Source organism: Rhinichthys klamathensis, unplaced genomic scaffold, assembly GCF_029890125.1.
Source record: "Rhinichthys klamathensis goyatoka isolate OS25496 unplaced genomic scaffold, OSU_Roscu_1.1 h1tg000240l_1, whole genome shotgun sequence".
In the NCBI taxonomy this organism is placed as follows: Eukaryota; Metazoa; Chordata; class Actinopteri; order Cypriniformes; family Leuciscidae; genus Rhinichthys; species Rhinichthys klamathensis.
Window position 1 is genome coordinate 2,433,929 of NW_026606762.1, and position 26,392 is coordinate 2,460,320.

The 26,392-nt window shown below is 37.1% G+C and overlaps 1 protein-coding gene and 1 non-coding gene across 2 annotated transcripts in view; both read right to left on the reverse strand.

Moving 5' to 3' along the window:
- Nucleotides 1–25,252, reverse strand: part of ipo7 (importin 7) — a 50,803-nt gene extending 25,551 nt beyond the window's left edge. Inside the window, exons 1-9 of the mRNA XM_056265776.1 lie at nucleotides 25,034–25,252; nucleotides 16,398–16,479; nucleotides 10,008–10,161; nucleotides 8,712–8,870; nucleotides 7,631–7,787; nucleotides 7,444–7,533; nucleotides 6,213–6,307; nucleotides 5,940–6,024; nucleotides 5,717–5,851 (exon numbers count right to left, since the gene is read on the reverse strand). Coding sequence (XP_056121751.1) covers nucleotides 5,717–5,851; nucleotides 5,940–6,024; nucleotides 6,213–6,307; nucleotides 7,444–7,533; nucleotides 7,631–7,787; nucleotides 8,712–8,870; nucleotides 10,008–10,161; nucleotides 16,398–16,479; nucleotides 25,034–25,117 — 1,041 coding nt within the window. The 5' untranslated portion in view covers nucleotides 25,118–25,252. The remainder of the gene's footprint in view (nucleotides 1–5,716; nucleotides 5,852–5,939; nucleotides 6,025–6,212; nucleotides 6,308–7,443; nucleotides 7,534–7,630; nucleotides 7,788–8,711; nucleotides 8,871–10,007; nucleotides 10,162–16,397; nucleotides 16,480–25,033) is intronic.
- Nucleotides 6,553–6,731, reverse strand: LOC130100388 (small nucleolar RNA SNORA23). The gene has a single exon (XR_008808860.1). It is a non-coding gene; the product is annotated as a small nucleolar RNA SNORA23 (small nucleolar RNA).
- Nucleotides 25,253–26,392: the final 1,140 nt, after the last annotated feature.

Sequence of the window (26,392 nt, forward strand, 5' to 3'; positions counted from 1 at the left end):
TATCATTCAGATGAGAATAAAGTTAGTGTTAGGTCAAATTTTAAGGAAAACTCTGAAATATAGCACATTCATTTAAAATTCATTCAGGTTCAATTACCAAACATACAAATCTTAATGTAATTTAAAGCAAACAATACATTTAAAATATATGGGTTGTATGCCTATTTTTTTTTATATAAAAAGATTTATATCCAAAAAGTAAGACACAATCATACACACACACACACACACACACACACACACACACACACACACACAGACACACACACACACAGACACACACACAAGTCAAATCACTTACATTTTATATGCAATATTGACTTTTTTCTGTTTCAGCAGTGAAACTAGTTAAACAAAGATCACAGCAGAACCATCGAGCATCTCACAGCAACGTGTTTTCTCATTACTGAATGATTCAGCATTTTGAACGAATCGGTTGACTCAAAGATTCAATGACTAATCCATAATCTGTCTCATTCATGAATGACTCAGCCGTTCGAACGAATCGTTCGAACAAATGAATCAATGACTCGCTCATTAAGACGGTCGCCTGGCGACACCTAATGACGGCTTAGTGATATGTTTAAAAGTATCATTCTTTCAAACGATTGTTAATTAACTCATATTTGAAACATAAGCTATATATATATATACACACATATATACACACAAAAATAAAATAAAAACACATTTGAAGCGTGTTTGCTTACTAAATTGTGAGCAGAACGAAAGTTGCAGCAAATATCAGCAACAGGAGTCAAATTTCATTAATCACGAGAGTGAAGAGCTGACTGAAAAGATGATGACGGAATAGGCTATTTTATGTAAAAGCGCCTATTTAAGCGAATCTATCATTGTACTCTTTTGTTGTTGTGTTTTCCGTGAAAAATAATAGACTATTGAACTCACAATTCAAGCAATTGGCCCCCGATATTGCACTAATTTTAAAGTGACACTAAAAAGTATGCGGCTGCAGTGGCATTCATTACGGTGCGCGTCCATGGCGACGAGCGAGCAAAACAGAGCGAACGTTTTTTCATTTCTACTTCCATAGAAATTCATTCGAGCGCACTGTGAGCGCCACCACTATAAATGTCCTTACTTTATTTTCACTTTTAACTTAGCGATATAAAAGCCCCCGGTGTTACACGTCAAATAACCGGTCACATAGCAGCTACCTATATTTAAATACAACAGGCCTACCTGATTTTGAACACAAGAGGGCAGTATAGCCCTATGTATTATTTGATATATTTATTTTTTAACTGAATAGTGCATCCTGGCTGTTTTTAAACTTGTACATTATTCTTAAATTGAAAACAAGAATAAAATGGGTTTAGTTCTGATATTTGTATAATTTTATCTAGAAATAAATGGTGTATAATTAAATTTTTAGAAGATATGAGGCTTTTAGTGTTTATTTTTTTTTACATGACTTTAATCCCTCGCCATAGCAAAACAATTAGAGATATTCAATAGATATTCACAATTATGCTTCTTTAATGTATTTTCATCATGTTGAAAAAGTTTGGTGGGAATAAAATAAACCACTTAAGAGGAGTGGGTAAAAATGTAGAGCCTGGTTTTGCAAAACATCCACATTAAGACCAAAATAGCCCACTTCCTGTTGGGCTGGCTTAAAGTTGTTTGGCCCGATGAGATCTATATGTGTACAGAGTTTCATAATATTACATGCAAGTGTGTTTGATTTATGGACCAAATTTTCTGACCAAGTTAATTTAATTAATAAACTAATTATATAAAACTATTTTCAATGCACTACAATTCAACTGGTTATATGCCTTTACTTATTAATACAACTTATTTAAAAAATACAAGGCGTAAGACATTTTTTTTTCTTTTTTAATGCAGGCCAAACCACACAGCAGTCAAATGGTTAATCTAGCCCCCCTCCCCCTCCCCCTCCCCACACTCACAGACACACACACACACACATAGACGTAGGCTCAGAGAGAGAGAGACATAAAATGACAATTTTCAAACCAAAATATCTGACTTCCTGTTGGTTGGAGCTATTGAGTGTAAATTAGAAAGTTGTCTGGCTGGAGGAGAACAATACACATACCGATTTTTATTACTGTAGATAAAATCAATCCCCCCACTTTTGACAAAAGGTGGCGCTACTGAGCCCCTCACCACGCCCGTTTCTGAAACTCTGCACATGTCTACTGTCTAATAAATGTGATGTGTCTGTCGGGTTTCATGCAATTTCAAGTATGTTAAGAGTCTCAAAAGCATCAACAAAGAATAATAAAGTTTGATGCGTTGCCACGGCAACAGTATCTAAGATATCAATAATCCTTTCTCAGGTCTACATCTGCCGTGTGTCTACATTATACACATAAAGTTTGAAGCAAATTGGGTAAAAATAAGAGGGTGATTTCAAAGCCTTTAGGAAGTGACACACTTCCTGCTGCCAGTTGGTGGCGCTATAACTTTGACTCACAATAGTCACATCCATGTGATCGGACTCTTACAGCGAACACACTGCTGAAGTTTCATCAAGATCAGTTAATGTATGCAGAAGTTATAACACACTTCCTGTTTCCTTTATTCGCCATAAATTCGTTTCCTCGCCACGGCCAAACCGTTCGAGATATCAAAAATCCCCTGGCAACTTTTCATCCTCAATGTCTTGACTTCATGCTGACCGAGTTTCGTGGCGATTGGTTGAATTCTCTAGGAGGAGTATATCGAATTCCAGGGGCATACGCTTCCAAACAAACCATAATAGCCGACTTCCTGTTGGGCTGGGGTAAAAAGTAAAAGTACAAAGGATATATGAATCGATGAGATCTATATGTGTACCGAGTTTCATATTATTACATTCAAGCGTGTTTGATTTATGGACCAAGTTTTCGGACCCTGTTCCAGGGGGCGCTGTCGAGCCCCCCTGCCACGCCCGGGTACCAGCTTCAGCCCGGCCCTGATGGCCGCGGGTTCTGACCCGTGTGCAAAGTTTCAAGAGTTTTTGAGCATGTTAAGGGCCCCAAAAGTGCGCTGAGAGTCTCAAAAGTATCCAAAAAGAATATTAAAGTTTGATGCGTTGTCACGGCAACAGCATCTAAGATATCAACAATCCTTTCACAGGTCTACATCTGGCGTGTGTCTACATTATACACATCAAGTTTGAAGCAAATCGGGTAAAGCCTGTTTGATTTATGGACCAAGTTTTCGGACCCCGTTCCAGGGGGCGCTGTCGAGCCCCCCTGCCACGCCCGGGTACCAGCTTCAGCCCGGCCCTGATGGCCGCGGTTTCTGACCCGTGTGCAAAGTTTCAAGAGTTTTTGAGCATGTTAAGGGCCCCAAAAGTGCGCTAAGAATCTCAAAAGTATCCAAAAAGAATATTAAAGTTTGATGCGTTGTCACGGCAACAGCATCTAAGATATCAACAATCCTTTCACAGGTCTACATCTGGCTTGTGTCTACATTATACACATCAAGTTTGAAGCAAATAGGGTAAAGCGTGTTGGATATATGGACCAAATTGTCTGACCCGTTCAAGGGGGCGCTGTCGAGCCCCCCTGCCACGCCCGGGTACCAGCTTCAGCCTGGCCCTGATGGCCGCGGGTTTTGTCCCGTGTGCAAAGTTTCAAGAGTTTTCGAGCACGTTAAGAACCCCAAAAGTGCCCGAAAGCATAAAAAAGCATGAAAAAGCTTAAAAAAAGGAATATTAATGTTTGATGCATTGCCATGGCAACAGTATCTAAGATATCAATAATCCTTTCACAGGTCTACATCTGGCGTGTGTCTACATTATGCACATGAAGTTTGAAGCAAATCGGGTAAAAATAAGAGGGTGATTTAAAAGCATTTTGAAAGTGACACACTTCCTGCTGCCAGTTGGTGGCGCTATAACTTTGACTCACAATAGTCACATCCATGTGATCGGGCTCTTACAACGAACACACTGCTGAAGTTTCATCAAGATTAGTTAATGTATGCAGTAGTTATAACACACTTCCTGTTTCACGTTTCTCGCCATAATTTCGTTTACTCGCCACGGCCAAACCGTTCGAGATATCAAAAATCCCCTGGCAATTTTTCATCCTCAGTGTCTTGACTTCATGCTGACCGAGTTTCGTGCCGTGTGTTTGAATTCTCTAGGAGGAGTATTTCACATTCCATTGCATGTGTTTTCCAAACAACCCTTAATAGCCGACTTCCTGTTGGGCTGGGGTAAAAAGTAAGAGCATGAAGTATATATGAACCGATGAGATCTATATGTGTACTGAGTTTCATATTATTACATGCAAGCGTGTTTGATTTATGGACCAAGTGTTCAAACCACGTTCCAGGGGGCGCTGTCGAGCCCCCCTGCCACGCCCGGGTACCAGCTTCAGCCCGGCCCTGATGGCCGCGGGTTCTGAGATGTGTGCAAAGTTTCAAGAGTTTTCGAGCACGTTAAGGCCCCCAAAAGTGCCCAAAAGGTAGTAAAATAATAATAATAATAATAATAAATAATAATCCTAAGGAAAACAATAGGGCCTTCGCCTTTTCAAGGCTTGGGCCCTAATAATAATAATAAATAATAATCCTTAGGAAAACAATAGGGCCTTCGCCTTTTCAAGGCTTGGGCCCTAATGAAATATTTTTGATTGAAAAAAAATTAAAGAAACCGTAAATATTTTAAAACTGCATTTCACTTCATTTGGCAACACTGGCTTTTTGGTCAGCATGAAATGTAAATTAACCATATTTAATTTATAAATGCATGTTATTGATCTTATTGTGAACGATTAACTTTAAGGACATTTAAGAAAATATATAAATATTAGGGGTGTAACGATACCCTCATGTCACGATTCGATACATATCACGATACTGAACTCACGATACGATATTATTGCGATACTCCAAGACATATGATAAAAGGTTAACAAAAAATGTACTGTTGATTAAAATGCTAAATTTGATATTACATTGTGTGTGTAAATGAATAGACTTGGACTCTGTGCGTTTAACCCAAGGACAATAGAAACACCAGAATAAAAATATTCATGATTCTGAAGCTGAAAATACAGAATTATTTTAGACAAATATTCTTGCACTTTTTCACTGAGTAGATATATCTAAAATATTGTTGGACACTTTTTACTGGTCAGGTAACAAAAGACATTTGGCATTATCAGGACCCACAAATATTCCCCCATTCCATTATTATACATTATATTCAACATTATATATAGCAGTTTAATGTAGTACCGACACTAAAACTCTGAAAACTTGAATTTTTGGTAACGCTTCCTTTTACAGTCCAGTTACCCATGTAAATACTATGTACTTATTTTAGTAACTACAATTACTGGGTAATAACAAGTACTTACCCTGAACCTACCCCTAAACCTACCCCTGTTCCATGTACTTACCTTATATTAGCCAGTACTTTCTAGGTTCTAAGTACACTGTAAGTATACTGTAAGTACTGTACTGTAAAAGAAAGCGTTACCCAATTTTTTTCTCACACAGTAATTTTTTTTTCTGGGGACTATCCACGATACGTATTGTTGGATTTTTGTATTGCGATATATTGTGGCACGATATATTGTTACACCCCTAATAAATATTGATATTCACATAGATTATCGCCCAGACCTAGGTCTATTTTGCCTAATATTTTATAAGAATTTAAAACCCTTTAATTTGCACCAAGTCAAACAAATGCTCTACTTCATGCAAAACAACATGTCCAAACCTGAATGTGTGGCTTTAGGTTCTTCCAGGTGACGGCGTGTGCGATTCCCTGGTTGATGTAATTCAGTGTCTGCTGCAAAACTCTAGGAGCCACGTATTGCTTTTCCTTATACTGATACAACACCTTCAACAGTACCTATCAGAAACAGAGTCAAAGTTCATTAGTTATCAGCACACAACATGTCAACAACCCACTGAACCATCTATTGAGGTCTCCTGTTTACCTGCTGTGCAGCCACGGCATAACCCTTGAGGAAAAGCTCTGCAAACTCGGTGTACTCTTTGGTTGTGTTGCCAGGGCTGCCATACCTTTGGGGCAAAAAAAACATGCATGAAAATCCAGTAACGGTTTCAAACACACAAGACCTTCCGCTGAAAATAACTAATCGAGTGTTTCCAACTGCTCAGCGTGGGCTGAAATTCAAATGGACCATGAGTCATCTGCGAAAGCTTTATATGTAGCGCTCTCGGGAGGAAGTGATGTTATGTTACTGTACCTCTCGAAGAGCCGGGCGAGGATGTGAAGCGCCCACTTCTTGCACTTCCACCAGGGCTGTTCGGGCCTCTCGTCTTCATCCACCTGAAGGGTCTCCTGCAAAGCCACACAGAAGCACTTTAGAAGATCACGCACCAAAACTGAACCCTGCATACTATTAAAAAGTATGTGAAATTGAATAGTCAACATTTTAAGTGGATCAAAACCTTCCATCAAAGTTATACATGAATTTTGAACAATACCCATTCTTGTCTTAGAACTTTTTTGATCCACTTCAAATGTTGACTACTGTAGTGGTATGTAGAACATCGATTTGAGATCTTTAGGTAGAGTTTATAGGCTTTTGTAGGAGAATATGGAGGCTGGCCAGTGGTAGAGTCGTTTAGACGTCACAGGGCCAGTACTATGATCTCCAGTGGCTCTGTGGCTGTGAGTGTGGCGTGAGAGCCGTCCCACAGCCTGTAAGACACAGACCGGAGACGGCACTAAACGTAGACGGACACTACGCACACCGTCCACTAACAGCCAATGACTGACACTTTCAGAACATTAAGGGTACGTTTGCATGACACCGATGTACTAAAAACGGTAGTTTTTCGTGTACAGACGACAACGGTCAAAATGATCGTGAGAGGGGATCGTTTTGAAAACTCTGTATTATGAATGCCAGGCCAGTGGGTGGCGATGTTACCTTGTAAGGACGCACTACGCGCCTACAGTAACTTGTTTTTATCTGTTTTAAGTTTAAGGAAAAGCATGTCTTATGCATATATTTATCTTAATGTAACTTATTATTCTACCCTATTCTATACTATCCACTTTCTGCTGTAATGTTGAAATTTCTCACTTGTGAGACAAATAAAGGCTGATCTAATCTAACACGTGCGCGCTTGACGTCACCGTTTTCACATATTCGCATTTTTGATAACAGTAATAACAAAAAAGCACAAAAAAAAAACGTATTGCAACTATTGGATGGCAGACCTGCTACAAATTATGTTTAGTGAAGTTTTTGTTCAGGCATCAACTGAAAATCTCGAAGATGTCCGTTCATTAAAATGAAGATCGAATAAAAGTAAAAAATCAATACACAGTTGATTCTAGCTTATCCACTGAAAATTAATTTGTTACAATACATCTCAATACATCTACATTGATTTGTAAACAAACCGAAACTGCGGTACGTCACAAGCAAAAATGACAAATTATGATAACCAGAAGCACATCCTTACTGGAGGAACATCTCTGTCCACGACGGTCTTCAGGATCTCCATCCACTCAGTGAGAATCTGGCGATTGATCAACTCCAGAGGGAGGTTGTACTGTAAAAACACCAATCAATTAATGCCAGACCCAAACTACAAAAGCTTCTTTCTGGATAAGCTGTGATCTCCTTGTTTACAGAAATGACGGCAGTACCTGGAAGAGAGCGTAAAGGATCTTAAAGATCTGCTTCTGAACGAGCGCAGACTCGCCGGAGGGGTCCGGCAGCAACTGTATGAACCGGTCCTTCAGCATTGGCATGAAGATCTGCATGGCAGCGACCAGCGGCTGGCGCTCCTCAGGCTTCTTATACCTTACAAAAAAGAAAAAATACAGACTTGCATCAGGACAACTGGTGGTAGTGCCGTTAGCTCACACTGACTGCTCAAATCCATTTTTTTTGGTACACCAGTCAATTAGGTTCAGTTGTTTAAACTATTAAGAAACATACAAACTAAAATAAATCAAATGTGGTTCGAAATCTGATTTATCTACATATAGTCTTTAAAAAAAAAAATCTAGTCACGCAATTTAACTACAGCTACAATAAATACTAAATACAAAAATGAGTACAGCTACAAGTTTTTAGGGATAGCTACAGTTATTTATAGAATAAAATAAATTTATATTTAACGGTGTTAATTGTACATTGCAAAGGATTCACTTTATCAATCATTTGTGACAATTATTTAATGAACAAAGCACACAAATGTACAGCAAAGTCCGCATGAACGCAGTTATTTCTTTCCGAATGTCATAATTGTGACAGCCCTAGTTCCATGCACAATTAAGTAAATAAAGTATATGTAACGTATCATGTAAATGCCTTAAATAATTTGATCAGGAAAATGTTAAAACAGTTTAGGCTAAAACAATTTAGAAGACTTGAATTGACAGAACAGCTGATGCATACGGTATTAGCTTATTCAGGTGTCAAGATTTTGGTTAAAACAGAAAACCACAATGTGACAATCTCATAATTTGTCAATTGTAAACGCTCGTGTTGTAGACTTGACATCATTTTTGATAATCATCAGCATTTTGTTGATCATTGAAAGTTTCATGGACCTTGGCAGCAAGCTAAATGTGCCGATATGTAGAACAGTCATCATGTTGACGACTACAGCAACCAATGTAGATATAACAGAAACTGAATGCACAAACAAAATAAAATATCAAATCAGACACTCAGTGCCAAAGCCTGGTTTCTCAGAAATTGTGTTCATGTCTCTCTTACTCGTAATTCTTCACCAGCTGGTAGAGGCACAGGAGGATGCCCAGCCAGTAAGCACTGTTGTCAGACTGCAGGTAGAAGCCGATCTTGTCCACGATAGCCGTCCATCTACTGGGGTAGTCGTGCTTGATCATGTGGTGAATGCAAGTTGTGAGTTGCACTCTTTGAAAGTGAGAAGAAAAAGGTTAGAAAAGAAAGTGATCCGACACTCCCTCCCCCTCCCGTATGGCAAGCCGTTTTAACTTTTATTCATTTCCAGGATATGAATTCTTGATATCAACAATTAAATTTTCACTAGTTCACTAGTTTTCACAATAAATTATAATTATTGATATCAGGAATAATATTTCTACTAGTAACAATGGCAATTTTTGATATCAGGAATTACATTTTCACTAGTAACAATGCTAATTCTTGACATTTACATTTTCACTAGTTAAAATGATAATTCTTGATGTCAACAATTGAATTGCAACTAGTAAAAACTATAATTCTTGATATCTGTAATTGTATTTTCACTAGTGAAATGTCACCATAGGCTGCCATTCAAAATCAATTCTTGATATCAAGAATTTATTTCTTACTATAGTTGAAATTCCAATTTCACATATCAGAAATTCAATTCTTACTAGTAAAAACCTTTATTTTTGATATCAAGAATTAAATTGTCACTAGTTGAAATGTCTATTCTTGATATTAACAATTGAATTGCTACTAGTAACAATGTTCATTTTTGATATCAATAATTCAATTTTCACTAGTGACAATGTTAATTTCTGATATCATGAATGTGATTGTTACTAGTAAGAAAGCCATTTTAGATATCTGAAATAATATTGATATCAGAAGTACATTTTCAGATATCAAAAATGAAACATTTCACTAGTAGCAATTCAGTTGTTGATATCAAGAATAGACATTTAGACTAGTGATAATTTAATTATTGATATCAGGAATTCACATTTTTACTAGTAACAATGTAATTATTGATATCAAAAATTATATTTCTACTAGTAAGAAATCAATTCTTGATATCAACAATTGATTTTGAATGGCAGTCTATGGTGACATTTCACTAGTGAAAATACAATTGTTGATATCAAGAATAAAATTTTTGATATCAATAATTCAATTGTTGATATCAAGAATTGAATTGTTGATATCAAAAATGTAATTGTTGATATCAAAAAAATTAATTGTTGATATCAAAAATGTAATTGTTGATATCAAGAATTCATATCCTGGAAATGAATAAAAGTTAAAACGGCTTGCCATAGTGTACATGTAGCTGTGTGTTACCTGATGCGCTCTGGGGACTGGATGATGGCCTCCACTATGTTGTCTCGAATGAACTGCCTGTCCTCTTCAGGGATGTTACTGGTAGGCGTTTCAGTGCTTGCACTATCTCCTTCACTCCAGTACTGTGTCACCATGTTCTTCAGGTAGATCACACCTGAATGACAACGACAGAGGTCAGAGACAGCAGGCCCAGAGCGCTCTTTTTGTTTTGACGCATTTGTAAAATGCATTTAGAAATGTGTGCAAAAAACCCCCCCTCAAATTATGAAATTTAACCCTGGTCTCACACACAAAGCTTAAGCCTAGTCCCAGACTAAAATTAGGGATGCACCGAAATGAAAATTCTTGTCCGAAACCGAAAACCGAAAAAGAGGAAACCAAGGCCGAAAACCGAAACACCGAAAGAAATTATGCCAATTATAAGTACCATTGCATTTATGGCTATGATGACTGTGTACAAACTTCACTAAAATCAAGGCATTGCAATTGCATAAATTAATATAAAATTTTCAAAGAATAAATCAATTACAAATTATGCAAATATTTATTTAGCACATTGCAACAATGCACAGTATAAAATCAAATTCAAACTAAAATGTTTAACTTGACCCCACTCATGTGTACATTAAATAATAATCTACTGGCCTGCAGAAAGGTTTTAAAATTAAATGTTCTTCTCTCATAAAACCAAAGCCGAGCACGAACTTCTCATCACACCAGCACCCAGTTTGCACGTCTAAATTAGTTGCTTACATTTTTAAAAATGAGCATACACTAGCATAAAAAAGCCTTTTTAATGAACAAAGGTCAATGTTTAATACAAATGTACATGAAACTTAATGAAATATGTTTAGTGAAATTAGAAAATATTCAAGAGCGTTAATTTAGTTGTATACATACATGTTCCCATATACATATTTTTTTTGTAATGTCACAAGTAATAATCTCAGGGTTTACTGGGTTTTACATGATTATTTTTGTATTGGTGGTGGTATACTAAAAAATAAACATTGTCACGTGTTTATCTTCTTCTCACCGATTCCTGATGGTTAGAGGACAGTTACTTGAGTCGTCCCCTGTCGTTTCTAAGAATAGTACAACGGCGATCGCGTCAAGTATAAACACCTCGACCGTTTGGAGAGGTGCGCGCGCTCTGTGGAGACTCGCGCTGCGGAGGAAGGCGAAAGTATAAACAAGGCTTCCGTCTCCTCGCGGGTTCAGATATACTGAAATACACACCGCAGACACGTTGCTTGCTTCAGACAAGTACGTGCAGGTCGCGGTTTCTGTTTGCGTCATCACAACATTTCGGCCGTATTGTTTCGGTGATAAAAGTCTTTCGGCCGAAAACCGAAAATGCACTTTTGGGCCATTTTCGGCCGAAAATTTTCGGTGGCCGAATATTCGGTGCATCCCTAACTAAAATGCATGTTTGAGCCGGTTTAACTGAAAGCAACTTGCACTGACATATCTTAAAATTTGTCTGTGCCATTGTTTTGTCTCAGGTTTATATAAAGAAACTTTAAATGCCCTGATTGAACTAAGGCCTAATTCTGGCTGAGTCTAAGATCTGTCTGTGAAACCAAGCCTTGATGTCTTAATCTCAAATGGTGTAAAAAAAATCTCTTAATTATCCTTTTAAAAGGTCTTAAATATGGGATTGAATCACGATACAGCCTAAGGTGATTATTAAACATCAAAAGGCTATGGTTTTATTAAATAAAGGAGCGCTGCAGATTTAAGTCAAAACACAGCACTGTAGATCAGCTCGCCACCAGCGGATACTGCACAAACGATTGCTTATGATCTACTGTTGATGAATTATGACAATGTTTACGTTGTAATATGTTGTAGATGGTTCTAAGAGTGCATATTTTATCTCCCTCATCATTTAAAAAGAGCTTATAAATGTCTCCTTATATCTTTTTATAAAGGGAAAACACATTTTTCGATCCATTTTCTTTACAAAGAATTTTAAAGTGCTCCTATTTTTGTAAATTCCTGCGGCCACTTCAGTCTCAAACCTTATGCTTTGATTGAAAAACACGTATAAACTAGGGCTGTCAAATGATTAATCGTGATTAATCACATCCAAAATAAAAGTTTTTTTTACATAATATATGTGGGTGCACTGTGTATAATTATATTATATATTTATATTTATATATATATATATATATATATAAATATATATATAAATAAATACACACACATGCTTGTATATATTTAAGAAATATTTGCATGTATATACTGTATATAGATTTATATATACTTTATATTATATATAAATATAAATATTTTATATATAAATAATATTTTTTTCTTAAATATACATGCATGCGTGTGTATTTATATATACAACAATTATACACAGTGCACCCACATATATTATGTAAAAAAAATTTTTTTATTTTGGATGTGATTGATTAATCATTTGACAGCCCTAGTATAAACATGTGGTCATGTTAGAGAAACTCTGCTGCTTTATTGATAATAGACCTTTTTGCCCACCAAATATTGCCAATGTATGAAGCACAACTCACACAGAACAGAAGTCGCTGTCAAATTCTTTCTGTTGGTCAGTGGCAATTCACTTTAACAACCCATTGCGAAATCTGAGTGGGGAAATGCATTGCCCTCACAAAAATTTCTCAAACACGTGGATTGCTACTGAAATGACTGGATTTCTGCAAAATACATATAGTAAAAGTGGCATTAAAGCACACCCTTCTGAATATATTTGAAAACATGTTGGCCTTGAAACCTAGCCCAGTTTTACACAAAGAAAGGCTGAGGTTAACATGCTTGAATGCACACGTGATGTCAAGAAAGCCTGAGCTATGTCAGGAACTCAATGCAGCTGTGCATCCGTTGAAAAATCCCAGCAGGTGTACTTGAGGCCTCGCCAGAAACAGCTTTAATTCTATTCACAGCTTCACTAAAAAACGCTCATACAAAAAAAAAAAAAAAAAAACTTAAACTTTGGGGAAAAAATAGAATGAAAAAAAAAAAAAAAAAGTTTTCATTGAGGCCTTTACTCAGCATCAGCAGTTAAAAAACATGACTACTCACAGGCAGCCAGACCATATGTGTGTAATACAGTCTGTGGACGGTTAAAGCACACAAAGATGCCAGCGTGAGTGCTGAATATGTAACCAGAATTAGCTGACAGCGAGGATGAATTAGACCGGAGACAATCAAACAGCAGAGCGATTACAGACGGGTTCATGAAGCCGGAAGAGAGTAATCCTGCCCGCTGCTGCTGAATCAGCAACTCTTCTCATGCCTCTCTCTCGAATCCACGCTGTGATCTGCAATTGGGCATGGGATCACTGGACTGACAAATAGTGTCAGGTGGTACTTATTTTTAAGTTAGTTAGGTATGTTTAAGTTAGTCAGAGTATGCTTAACACTGCAGAGTTTTTGTTCAGCGCGAGTTCTGATGCAGTCTAATGCAGTGAGAGAGAGAGAGAGAGAGAGAGAGAGAGAGAGAGAGAGAGAGAGAGAGAGAGAGAGAGAGAGAGAGAGAGAGAGAGAGAGAGAGAGAGAGAGAGAGAGAGAGAGAGAGAGAGAGAGAGAGAGAGAGAGAGAGAGAGAGAGAGAGAGAGAGAGAGAGAGAGAGAGAGAGAGAGAGAGAGAGAGAGAGAGAGAAATGCATTTCCCCACTCAGATTTCGCAATGGGTTGTTAAAGTGAATTGCCACTGACCAACAGAAAGAATTTGACAGCGACTTCTGTTCTGTGTGAGTTGTGCTTCATACATTGGCAATATTTGGTGGGCAAAAAGGTCTATTATCAATAAAGCAGCAGAGTTTCTCTAACATGACCACATGTTTATACTTATTTTTCAATCAAAGCATAAGGTTTGAGACTGAAGTAGCCGCAGGAATTTACAAAAATAGGAGCACTTTAAAATTCTTTGCAAAGAAAATGGATCGAAAAATGTGTTTTCCCTTTATAAAAAGATATAAGGAGACATTTATAAGCTCTTTTTAAATGATGAGGGAGATAAAATATGCACTCTTAGAACCATCTACAACATATTACAACGTAAACATTGTCATAATTCATCAACAGTAGATCATAAGCAATCGTTTGAGAGAGAGAGAGAGAGAGAGAGAGAGAGAGAGAGAGAGAGAGAGAGAGAGAGAGAGAGAGAGAGAGAGAGAGAGAGAGAGAGAGAGAGAGAGAATTACCTCAGTCTGTGCATCTCTCAACAGTATTCGGCACCAGCGTCTACTAGGGGTTGAACCGATTACGACCTTAATGAAATACCGTGACGCTTTAAAACCCTTGTGTTATGTTGCGGGTCAATTTGACCCGTTTCGATTTTCAAGTTGTTGGAAATACTGGTTAACCTTTGTTTTTTTTCTTGATATTTTGTGAATTTTTCTCATTTATCATGATGAACATGCATGCAAAGTTTCAACATGCTGATGTGTTTTGACATATACAAACAAAATTACTGTTACGTTTGTGATGTTCGCGGGTCAATTTGACCCTCATAGACAGCCATTCAAAAGCAACTGTACAGACACAAAATAAAAACATTTATTTTCTGTATGTAAGGGCACTTCAACTCCAGTTCTAACGTGCAAGTGCATCTAAAAGTGCTCTAACCCTAACCAAACACACTTGAAAAAGCTAAAATCACAGTGTTTAGAATTATTTGCAAATTACAGATGAAAATCTTTGTCAGACACAGATAGTAAAATAAGTTCTCATTTCAATATTCAAAATATCTAAAATACCTAGCTTTTAACCAAAACTTTTATGTAGGATTTTCAAAGGCAGCTTCACAGAGCCAAAAAATAAATAAAAAACATTTATTTGATGTATGATTTTGTTATGTTTGGTTTCTCACTTCCCAGTGAGTGAATAATGAAACTAGGAAAATAGGTCTTAGGAAACTAGGGAAAGTTAACTTAGGAAAATGAAAAATGTTCATTATACAGCAACTTTTTGTGTTCAGTTATGATGTTCAAAGCATAAAATGTAAAAAAAAAAAAAAAAAAAAAAAAGGAAAAAAATATATATGCAAAAAAAAAATCAGTAAACTGTTTATTTTCCAATTTTGTCAAAACAAAACTGTTTTAAAAAATTTTTTTAATTTTTTTTCATAAATCATATTTTCAGATATAATGTTTTTGTAATGTTTGACAAATGTTGATATTAAAAGTTTACAGTTTGTATCTAAATCTTTGTTGTTTTTCATAGTGTGATTTTTGAGGAATTGTATTGAATCCAATTAGGGTCAATTTGACCCGGTCCATAAGGGGTGTACACAGAATTCGAACAGAACACAAGGGTTAAGCTTGACGTCGACTAGTCGCGTTGATCATGTGACACTATGTACAATAGCAAAACTACGTTTATCTGCACCACGCTAGTGAGAAACGCCATGTAGCTTCTTAAGTTGCTGAACTATTTTACTGACAAAATCAGAGCAGCACTGCGAGTGTGTGTCCGTACTGTACGTGTGTGCGTTTGAGTGGGAGAAAGAGATATGTGCTTTAAAAATAAAACTATATTTATTTGCTTGGTCAGTGTCGTCGTGGGTTTTGGGTCTTTTTTTGTTGTAGTCTGTAAAGACCATTGAAATAACTGAAAACATTTCGATAAGTTGTGCTCTATCTTTTAACACACTTTCAGACGTTCATTCATGTTTATTTGGCGCTGTAACTGGTATTATTAAGGCAGAAGAGGAGATCATGTGCTGCTGCTTCTCTTGAGCTGAGCTGAGCCAAAGCGCCAAAACGCTATTTATGTTTTCGAATTTCGTAAAAAATGGACGTAATTCGAAATTTGAGACTTTATTTCATAATAATAGTCACAAAGCACAAAGATTATTGCGTTTTATTGGATGGTATGCGCGCTACAATGTTCCATTCATTCATCAAATGAAAACAGGATGACTAATCGATTCTTGAGATTTAAGAATCGATTCTTGAGATTTAAGAATCGATATCGGTTGTAAAAATGAGAATCGATTAATATCGAGAAATCGATATTTTTTACCCAGCCCTAATATATATATAGATACACATACACACAGAAGCATCTGAAAAGTAGTGGGATGATGTGACAAATTTATTTTTAATGTTTATTCCTGAAACAACAGGAATTTCCAAGATTAAAAATGCCCCCCTGACTTCAATGAGAAACGTATGCGGGCTGTATGCGTGTTATTCAAACACACAGTAACAGAATGTCTCAGCTCTGTGTCAACATATGACATCTGATACTAAAGGAGAAACAGGGACGCTCAGTCATGGACTGACAGTGAGGAGGAGGTGTGAGTGTGCAGTTCATCTTGAATAGTATGACAGCAGCATTGGGAGTAACACTGGTTAGTGTCGGGGATGTAAGTCATGAAGAGTCGTAACCGTACCTGCTTGCCTTATAGGCAAATCCAACTGGTCCGACATGGTCACCCGCAGTAGTGTAGACACAAAGTTCATCTGGCTATGGCCCTGTGGAGAGGAAAACAATCAAACATGTAATAAATACACAGTTTCACTTCCCATAAAACACCTGACTGAATCTGGATGAGTTGAGCTACAGTTCTGTGAAGATCAGCGTTATTATGGTTTTATTCATATTTTGAATTAGCTTTCATTTTTAGTTTCAATTTAAGTAATTTTATCAAGTGCTTTTTGTCATTTTATGAAAACCATTTAGGTGTAAAAGCGATTCAGGTTGCATGACAATTAACGATAATTCCCAACTGACCCTAATAACTTTTTTTTTTATTAAGTTATCGCTGTTATTCAAGGAAATATTCAGTATGGAAAGTCCGAAATCTCTTTATTTTCCAAATACAGCTGCGGTTTGGTCACACCACAGAAATGCTGTCAGTACAAAGCGCAAAGTTGCAGTTATGCTTCTTCAGCATGCGTCATGAATCAGACTTTTATAATAACTGCCAGTGTAGATGTTTACAAACAGGCCTGTATTGCAGCATTGATGAACTGAAACAGCATTTCAGAGAACTCCTTGCAAGTTCATTTCCAAACAAACACCACATCCACTTCTGGCCTCTCACACTGAACACCATAGGAGCTACAAAACGGCAAACGCACTAGCTAAGATTTATGTGGAAAGAGGCACTGACATCTAGCCAGCTTGACTACAATTTATGAAGCGCCACCATGTATGGTCATCTCAAAGTGTTTTCCCTCCCTTTGAATATGGTCTTTCAAAAACAGAGCGTCCTGAGATGAACATGTCCTGTGGTGATTCTCTCGTAACAAGCAAGCGCAGAATAAAAGGATGCAGGCTGAAATGCCATGACAGCGTTCTCACCCGAACACTAAAGCGTCAGCTCACAGGAATCCAAGCCTGTCGTCCACATGGGCCGCCTGGAGCCGGGCCAGCTCAGACAGTGACTGTCACAGGAGACCGCAGCAGGCATCAATCCTTAATATGCAATAATTCCCAAACGACCAAGCTAACCATTACCTTATTCCCGTAATCAAATGTACTTTGTCAAAAGAATTCATGTAAAAGCCTTAAGAAAATGTTTTGTTCTCTAGAAAGACTTTTTAGAATGTATTTTAGGATCGAAAGCAACGAGGCTGGGTAAGCGATGTAGTGCCAAAATAGACAATAATAGCTGAATAAAAACAAAACAATAATGATATTACGGTCTCATACCCAGAAGTAGGGATGCACGATATATCGGCCACATTATCGGTATCGGCCGATATATGATCATTTTTAATGTTATCGTTATCGGCCCGACAAAGAAAATTTAGCCGATATATTAAAGCCGATAAATAATGTATTATATTCTTCAGCTGAGACGCTTCAGATGCGCACTGTTCAACATGATGCTTTTAAACTGCTTGAAATATGATTGAAATCACTTTAAAAAAGGAAAATCCAGTTAAAGTGCCGAAAGTCTGTCATATCGGCTACATAACATTATAATGAGAACATCATAATTGTGTTTGTATCTTGGCTTTTAATGGTGAGACTTTTGTTTTTATAATCAGGCTCTCAAAAATTATCTAAAAATTTGGATTTAGATTTATCTGCCAATATATCGGTTATCGGCTTCCAAATGTAAAGAATTATCGGTTATCGGTATCGGCCAAAATTGTCATATCGGTGCATCCCTACCCAGAAGCATACAAAGAAAAAGAAAACACTGAGATGCAGATTTTTTTTAATCATACCGCCCAGCACTAACCAACTAAAACTAACTAAATAAAAGGTAACACTTTAATTTACAGGTGTCCTTGTTACACGTTACATGTAGTTAGTTACTAAACCATGTCATAACACTATTTTAAGGTGCCCGTTACACGTTACTACATGTGCTTGCTACATGACAGTGAATTATGCATAACGCCACCTTAAAATAAGTGTAACCCAATCTCCAAACCCTATAAAAAGTACATATTAATATTACTCATGATTTAAATGTAAAATTACTGTAACAAGGACACCTTAAAATAAAGTGTAACTACTAACTTACCAACTAACTAAACGCCTGACTGGCTAAATAAAATCATCACACACACCATGTATACAAAAAAAATAAAGCAAAATTGTTGTGAATTCCATAACTCCATGTTCTTCAATAAAAATATTGGTTGTCCTTTATTTTACAGTATGTGTACTACTTAGTGCACTTAAAGTACTGGGTAATATAAGGCATTTACATGAATTAAAGGGGTCATGAACTGAGAAATATAATTTTCCTTGAGGTTTTGCTATAAGAGGTCAGCATACTATACGAATGTGGTGTAAGTTTCAGAACAGAAAACTTCCTTGTTATTCCAAAAACAGCTTTTATTGTAACTGAGCCCAGAGAACGACTCGTCCTGGAATGTGCCTATTTATGACATAGGCTAATAGTGTGACAAAAGACCGCCTCTGCAGAAGAAAAATCAACTCCTTCTTCATCATTGCAACTTAGACCCTGCCAGCATGACGAGAAGAGCAGTGTTAATTTCGTTGACGAAAATAACGACGAAAATTATTCGTCAACGACATTTTTTCACAGACGAAAACGAGACGATAACTAAATAAAACCTAGTTTTGAATGACAAAGACTATGACGAAAATCTATTGACATTTTCGTCAACGAATAAAAACTAGACGAAAATGTTAGATAGTGACGATTTGGGAAGCGATCCGTCAGAACTGATGTCCTGCGTGTGTGGTAGATGCGCACATTTGTAGGCTACTGTAACGTGATCTACCCCGCGGTCATAAAACGTTAAAAAATGTGAACGTCTGGGAGAATGAGTAGGGCAGACATATAGATCTCTGAATAAGAGTGACGATGCAAAAAAGAGCTCTATTCGGTGCGGTTTTCTGTGCGCACACACGACCGAAGCGTCCAGCCATAGACACAATACACCTACAGCGCGCGAGTAGGCTACTGAATTGAGCTCTCTTTCGTGTCTGAATGGAGAAATACACAACAGTATGTCTAAATGTCCTTTTTGGAGAGTATGTAACATGTAAAAGCATGTTACATACTCGCATGTTACATAAGCATGTAAACTATGCTGGTTATGTCTTAAACTGTGAGTGTGTCGGATGTGCATCAGTGCAATTGTATCCGCATGTCATTGGACATGATCCGACGTCTTAAAGTGACAGTGGCAATAAACCTAATGCAGTCCGTGTCCTTAATTTTGATCAAGCAACAAAAGAAAAAGAGAAAAGCATTCACTGTTTGTTAATAGCTTTAATAAGGATTAATTATATTTAATTCATACAAATAAATATGTCTGCTTGAAAGAATAAAGAATGATGTGTAAGTAGTTATAAGGAATGAATATATCATTCATTGTAAAGAAGACTGTGTTGTACTTTAGGAAAAGTGGTTTTATTTCATTTTAAGATATTTTTTAAGTAACAGCAGTTAAATCTGTATCTGTATTGCATGTTCAAACTTAAAAATCATTCATATTAATAGGTTAATAGATGTTTTCTCCGGGAGTATATGGGTTTGGAAATTTTAGAGAAATTCTAAATTAACGCCTTACAATTGAACTAAACCCATTATATTTTAGTCGACTAAATCTACTGTAGATTTAGTCGACTAAAATGTTATTGTATTTCGTCGACTAAAACTAGACTAAAACTAAAACAATTCAGATGACTAAAATATGACTAAAACTAAATGGCATTTTAGTCAAAAGACTAAGACTAAAACTAAATCAAAATTTGCTGACAAAATTAACACTGGAGAAGAGCAATACGGGATCAATGGACTAAAAACAACATTAACTTCCAAAGGATCCTAATGCTAGGAATGTGGTTATTTTAAACAATGTGAATGTCTCAGTTGAGCATTATTTATTTGCTATGGACTCTTTGATAAATCAGTCGGCGCAGGCTTTGCAAACAGACTTTTACGATATGGACTCGACAATAATGCCACAACATGCAAGTAACTTAATTCTAATGCCTGATCTGTGATCAGAGATTTCTAATATGTAATGATTCATGTAGATACAGTCAGATGTTTCTTTGTCTATGTGTCAATCAAACCAGTGACTAAACTGTCAACTTCACATTGTTTCTCTTAGTAGAATCAAAATATTCTGTTATTTAAACTGATCCCTTTCGTTATACAATTTGATCACAAAGAACGCTCCCTTTACAGTTGCTGGAGCTGTCAATCAAACAGCATGAGTTTATCAGTAACTGAGTTTTGAACTTGCGCTATAACTTTCGTAATAATCAACGAATCTCTTATTTACATTGTGTTTGCATGTCTGTGATCAGCTACATGCTTATCACTGCAACCTTTCATGTCACGATCTAAATATAATTCTATAATCAACACTTTCGCGATAAGTTAACCTTGAAAATCAGGGTAGGAAAAATGCCTTTTATTCCTAAATTATGACAGTTTTTGATGTAAAAGTCTTACTAAAAGAAGTGCACCCCAAGAAACATTATAAAGCAATGCAGTTCATGACCCCTTAAGGTTAGGTTTAGGGCATAGGTCGGCAACCCACGGCTCTAGAGCCACATGCGGCTCTTAAGCGCCGCCCTAGTGGCTCCTTGGAGCTTTTTCAAAAATTTGAAAATGGAAAAAATATTTTTTGTTTTAATATAATTTATGTAGGATGAAAAACATGACAAACATTCTTAAAGTTTTTCAACGTTGTAAAAATGTGTATAATAAATATTTATTCTAAATAAATATTCTGTCAACGAAGAATTTACGTCATAGACTGACACACGTGACTGTCCGATCGGCGTGATGCCAGACCGGTGGCTGACAAACAAACCGGCGGGTGTGTCATGGGCCATGGATCCCAAGGGGAAAAAGAGAAAGATAGCTGAGCACTCCCAACGCACTCTAGTGCGGCGCGGGACTAGATTTGATGGCCGAGTGCGAGCGCGGGCGCGGGCGGTAATGCACTCACTCTACTAAAACAAAATAGAAACGATTTACAGGCCAGAATTTCTATTCATAACATGTTTGCAGCGTTGAGCGATATAGCCAATCACAGACATATGTGTTGATTTCTTGAACGCAATGGCCAATCAGAAGCATTTAAGATAGACTCCCCTCACGCTCAAAACTGACTTTTTTGTTCGGTGCTGAATTCTGTATGCTGGCAAATCCTCCAATTATAACAAACAACGTGTGGATATTATGAAAGATTCATTGTGCAGTCAGCTTCATTGATAATAACAGAGATGTGTGAGATCGCGATGAACTGTCAGCTTTTTAGGAATTATTAAGAGAACGCACTTTGCGTCCCAAAGTCATCCCAAACCATGCACGCATAGTAAACTGCTTGCTTTTATGTTAAATTAACAGTGGTTTGTGTTTTAATGCTTTAATAACAAATAATTTATCGGGAGGATGTATGGTGGCGACACGTAGGCCAACTTGAAAGTATTTGGAGGTACAGAAAAAAAGTCTATTTGCGGGCGGGAGCGGGACAAAACATAAATGTTGCGGGTGAAAGAAAGTTGAGAACGTCAGTTATAACGACCCACGCATTAAAAAATGGTCGGGTTAAAATCGGGCTCGGGCTTGTGTCGGGCCGGGCTTGATTTTTTGGGCCCGATCTAAGCTCTAATTTGTAGCCTACTTATCATGATACTAGAGGGCTAATATAACACTTAGGCTACAGCATGTGTTGCCTTCATTATAAGGCTTATAATAAAGCTTTTATTTTTTTGCGGCTCCAGACAGATTTTTTTATTTTTTTTTGGTCCAATATGGCTCTTTCAACATTTTGGGTTGCCGACCCCTGGTTTAGGGGTAGGTTCAGGGTTAGTACCTACTTATTACTAGTGGTCAACCGATATATCGCCATGGCCGATATATCGGTCGATATTTGCCATTTTTTAAATATCGGCATCGGCCGATAAGTTTTTCTAATTGGCCGATGTGTTGGAAGTGGGACTTTTATTTTGACGGGTGGCGCTGAGAACACCAGCGCTCACTCACATTCTCCGTCTTCATTAGTTTACGATCTCTGTCAGTCATATCGAACACTTTGTTAGACAGACCTGGTAAACAAAGAAGTAAATGGTATGCGAAAAAGTAAAGCATTGCTTTTATATAATTTGTAACAGAAAAGGCAAACAATCAGGCTAAAATACTTTTTATCATTTACCGTCAACATTCAGCAAATGCGCATCTACATCATTTAAACAAATCTCTGAATATCTAGTAAACATTTAATTTCACAAACCTTGAAGATTTAATCGAATCCAGCTGTGATATCTTGTGAAGTGTGGATTTGTAACGTGTTACATGCGACGCGAGTGATGGTCGGTCCGTGCTAAGTGAGTGAATGCGAACAAAAGATCAGCTTCACAGGAGAAGCGTTCGAAAAACTTTAAATCCTTAATTTATAAATATGCTGTGCTATATCCAGTTGCCCACTGTGTCATTCATATCGTTTTCACTGTGTGCTGTAATTTTTAAACAATTACTTTATTTGTGAAAAATACTGTAATAGGATTGCAGATTCGAGAAGTTGCCATCTAAAGTATAAGCATGTTTATTTTAAGGATTTGGTTTTCTAATTTATTAAATATTGATTGAAATAAATATAAAAGTATATATAAATATCGGCCAACCTGCTCTCTAAGATATCGGCATCGGCCATCAATAAACCTATATCGGTCGACCACTACTTATGTGCTACCAAAATAATTGAGGAAAATGTTCAGTTACCATCTTGTGTTTTTAGCAGTGGAATTAATATTGGAGTTAGATTTTCATATATTAATAATAATTTACTATTTGAAAGACTTTAAGTCATCCTGAGGACTTCAAAATCCCTTCCAGGCAGGTCTATGGGCTGATCTCTCAGATATGTCTTACTAATGTTGCTAAAGTAACTACTACTGTATACAGATTACGGCTAAAAGAGACTCGCAGGTCTCCCAACCCTACTAAACAAACTCAAGCACCTAGATACCACACAATAAAAGTTGACTAACCACCTAATAGCTATTTGATCCTGACATATGAAGCAAAGCAAGCGAAAAATTTTATATAACTGACTAGCCATCTACCAAAAATGTCTGGGGACAAACTAATACACAGGCCAGAAATCAAAAGCACTACTTCGGTTATTAGAAACATTACTTTAAACAAGAACACATGACAAGACTTAGGCCTAAATCTTCTTCATAGTACATGACCCCCCAACAACATATTTTGATAGTATTAGACCGACACTAGTTATTGAAAGTAAAACTATCCTTGAGTCACACAATTATGGAATCATTTGACAATATCATGACATTATTACCATGATGTATGAAGAAAACTAGTTGTACCATGGCACAAAACATATGGTATTACCATTGATATGTCCCCCAAACCAAGGTATAAGCATGTAAAAAAACAATAAGTTAAAGTGACAATTACAGACTAGGCTATGTAAAAAAGCTTTAGGTAGCAACCAGAACTGACAACACCATCTATTATGATTGTCAATATAACTGTCCTAAAAATAAGCTACGCTTTAAGTACATGTACCGTGGTAAATACCATGTATATATCCATATTCTGTATTTTTCTCTGTATTTACTCTACAATAAGGTTTCTTTTATTAACATCAGAAGTTAACTATATTAGTTAAGATGAACTTATAATTATTAATGTTTCTACGTGTCTTATTCTTAGTTAAAGTTGCTTTCAACTTTTACTAATGCATTGTTCAATTACCAGTAAAATGCTGTGTGAACTAACATGAAGGAAGAACTGTATTTAACTGCTGATACCTAACATTAATAAAGCCGCAAGAAATATACTGCTTGTGTCAGCAAATGCATTAACAAATGTTAACAAATGAGACATTGTTGTAGTGTTGCAAATTTATCTAATTATCATGATGTCAGCATCTGACACATCACTGTAACATGGTACCACAGTACTTTTAAAATACTGACGCAGTTTGCTAAAGTAATGGGCCCAAACAGTGCTAGAATAGCGATTTAACACATTAAAAAGAATCGTAATGTGTCCGCGTGTTGGTTTAAATATGACCACGGAAAATGTGAGTGTTAAGTTGGTGAAGGGGTTTATGAAGAGCGCGAAATAACAACAAGCCTCCTGCCTCATGTTGACACGTGAGAGACTAGCGCCTAGCATCTCACGCGCTAGCACATTCGCGCACACCAAATAAACAGCCTCAACATGCTCACACACTTTAATACATGACCTCAAAACACAAAGACGCACACAACCTTATCCATTCCAAACAACTATTCAAAGTCATGTTACATTTAAGCGCCGTATCGTCTGTTTAACACTATCACTTTTCCGTGAGCCATTTTCGCGGTGACGTAGTACACGGACACGAGCTGCTAGCGCGTGATACAGAACGCTAAAAATATATGATTTCGACCCTTTAACACATTATCAACTCATATTACATTTTACTGAAGGGCTATAAGCCATCAAAACCGGCTTCAAAAAAATACATTTTGTCAAAATTAAATGACGGCTACAGCATTCCTGCTGCGCAAGGCCCGAGGCGCACCACCATCATCATCATCACTCGATCACTTTACCTCGTTGAGTTGTCTCTCTGCGGCCTCACGCAAATTTGCGTCCATGGTGCCCCGAAGGGCCTCGATCAAAGAGTTGAGATCCATTACAAGGTCGCGGTCTGGCTCGGATTCGGAAGGCTCAGTGATCTATGAAGTCCCGGGCGGGCTCTGCGCACATGGACGCTCAATTCTTCTGCTACCGGCGCGAAAGGAAGAGCAGTCGAGATGGGCCGGATAGATCAGCGCCAATTTCTCCACAGCGAATTTCCGTTCCACAAGTAGGACGTGTAGGGAGTTGTAGTTTTTGTCGTTTGCCTTTCACTAAAAGAGTTCCAAATTACCTAATACAATACAAACAATTGTTTCCATGGTGACCGTAGCTGTGTGTGTGTACACAATAACAATTTCGGTTATGCAATTGTGTTTTATTCTTATCCGTTTAAGAAACGTCTTAATATATTGGACTTTTTAAAAAAACTTAAAAGAATAGTAACCCTTACGAAAATTAACCATGGTTTTTATTATAGTAAACTTGTAGACACCATGTATTTTTGGTGGATTTATTGATTAGCATTCGTACAACCACAGTTTTAAATACCATGGTTAAACTATGGTAGGCCTAAGTGTAGCAATAACCACCATGTTCTTTTGTTTAAAACCATGGTTAATTTTCGTAAGGTTCTGGGAAATAAAACAAAAACATGGTAGCATATATGGCATCATCTGTAACATTAGCTTTGGTCAAAAGTGTGAAAATGTCATCGTTAGCCTACTCCAGTCTTCAGTGTCATATGATCTTTCAGAAATCATTCTGCTACGCTGATTCACTGCTCAGTTATGATCAATTATTATTGATGCTCAAGTAGGTTGTTATTATTATGCATTTTCTTTTGGCAATGTCTATTTACTGTCGTCTTCTAAAAAATAAACTTGTAAGATGGGGACTTACGGAGCACCTAAAGGGACATGGTGGTGGAAAAAATTTGGGATCATGGAAGAAACAATTATTTTCAAATCTTTTGCGTTCTTTCGCAAATCTTTTGCGTTCCCCAGAGAAACTCTGCCTTCCCCCGCAAATCTTTTGCGTTCTCTCGCAAACCTTGTTGTGAGCTCGGACAAACACTTCCTGTTTAATGTCCAGCTGGCAGTGTTTCAGACAGCTCCGTATGTTAACAATGGAGCAGATAATGTTTGAACTTGGACTCAAATTTTTTAACTTAAGGAGTTCAGTAACGTATGTTAGCAATATATTCACAGATTCGAACTTCCCGGATCAATAACTCGTGAGCTAAACGGTGTTAAATCACAAATTACACTTATTTCCAATCATAGCAAAGTTGAGAACGAGCTACAACCCAATTTGTTTTCTCAAAACGAGCT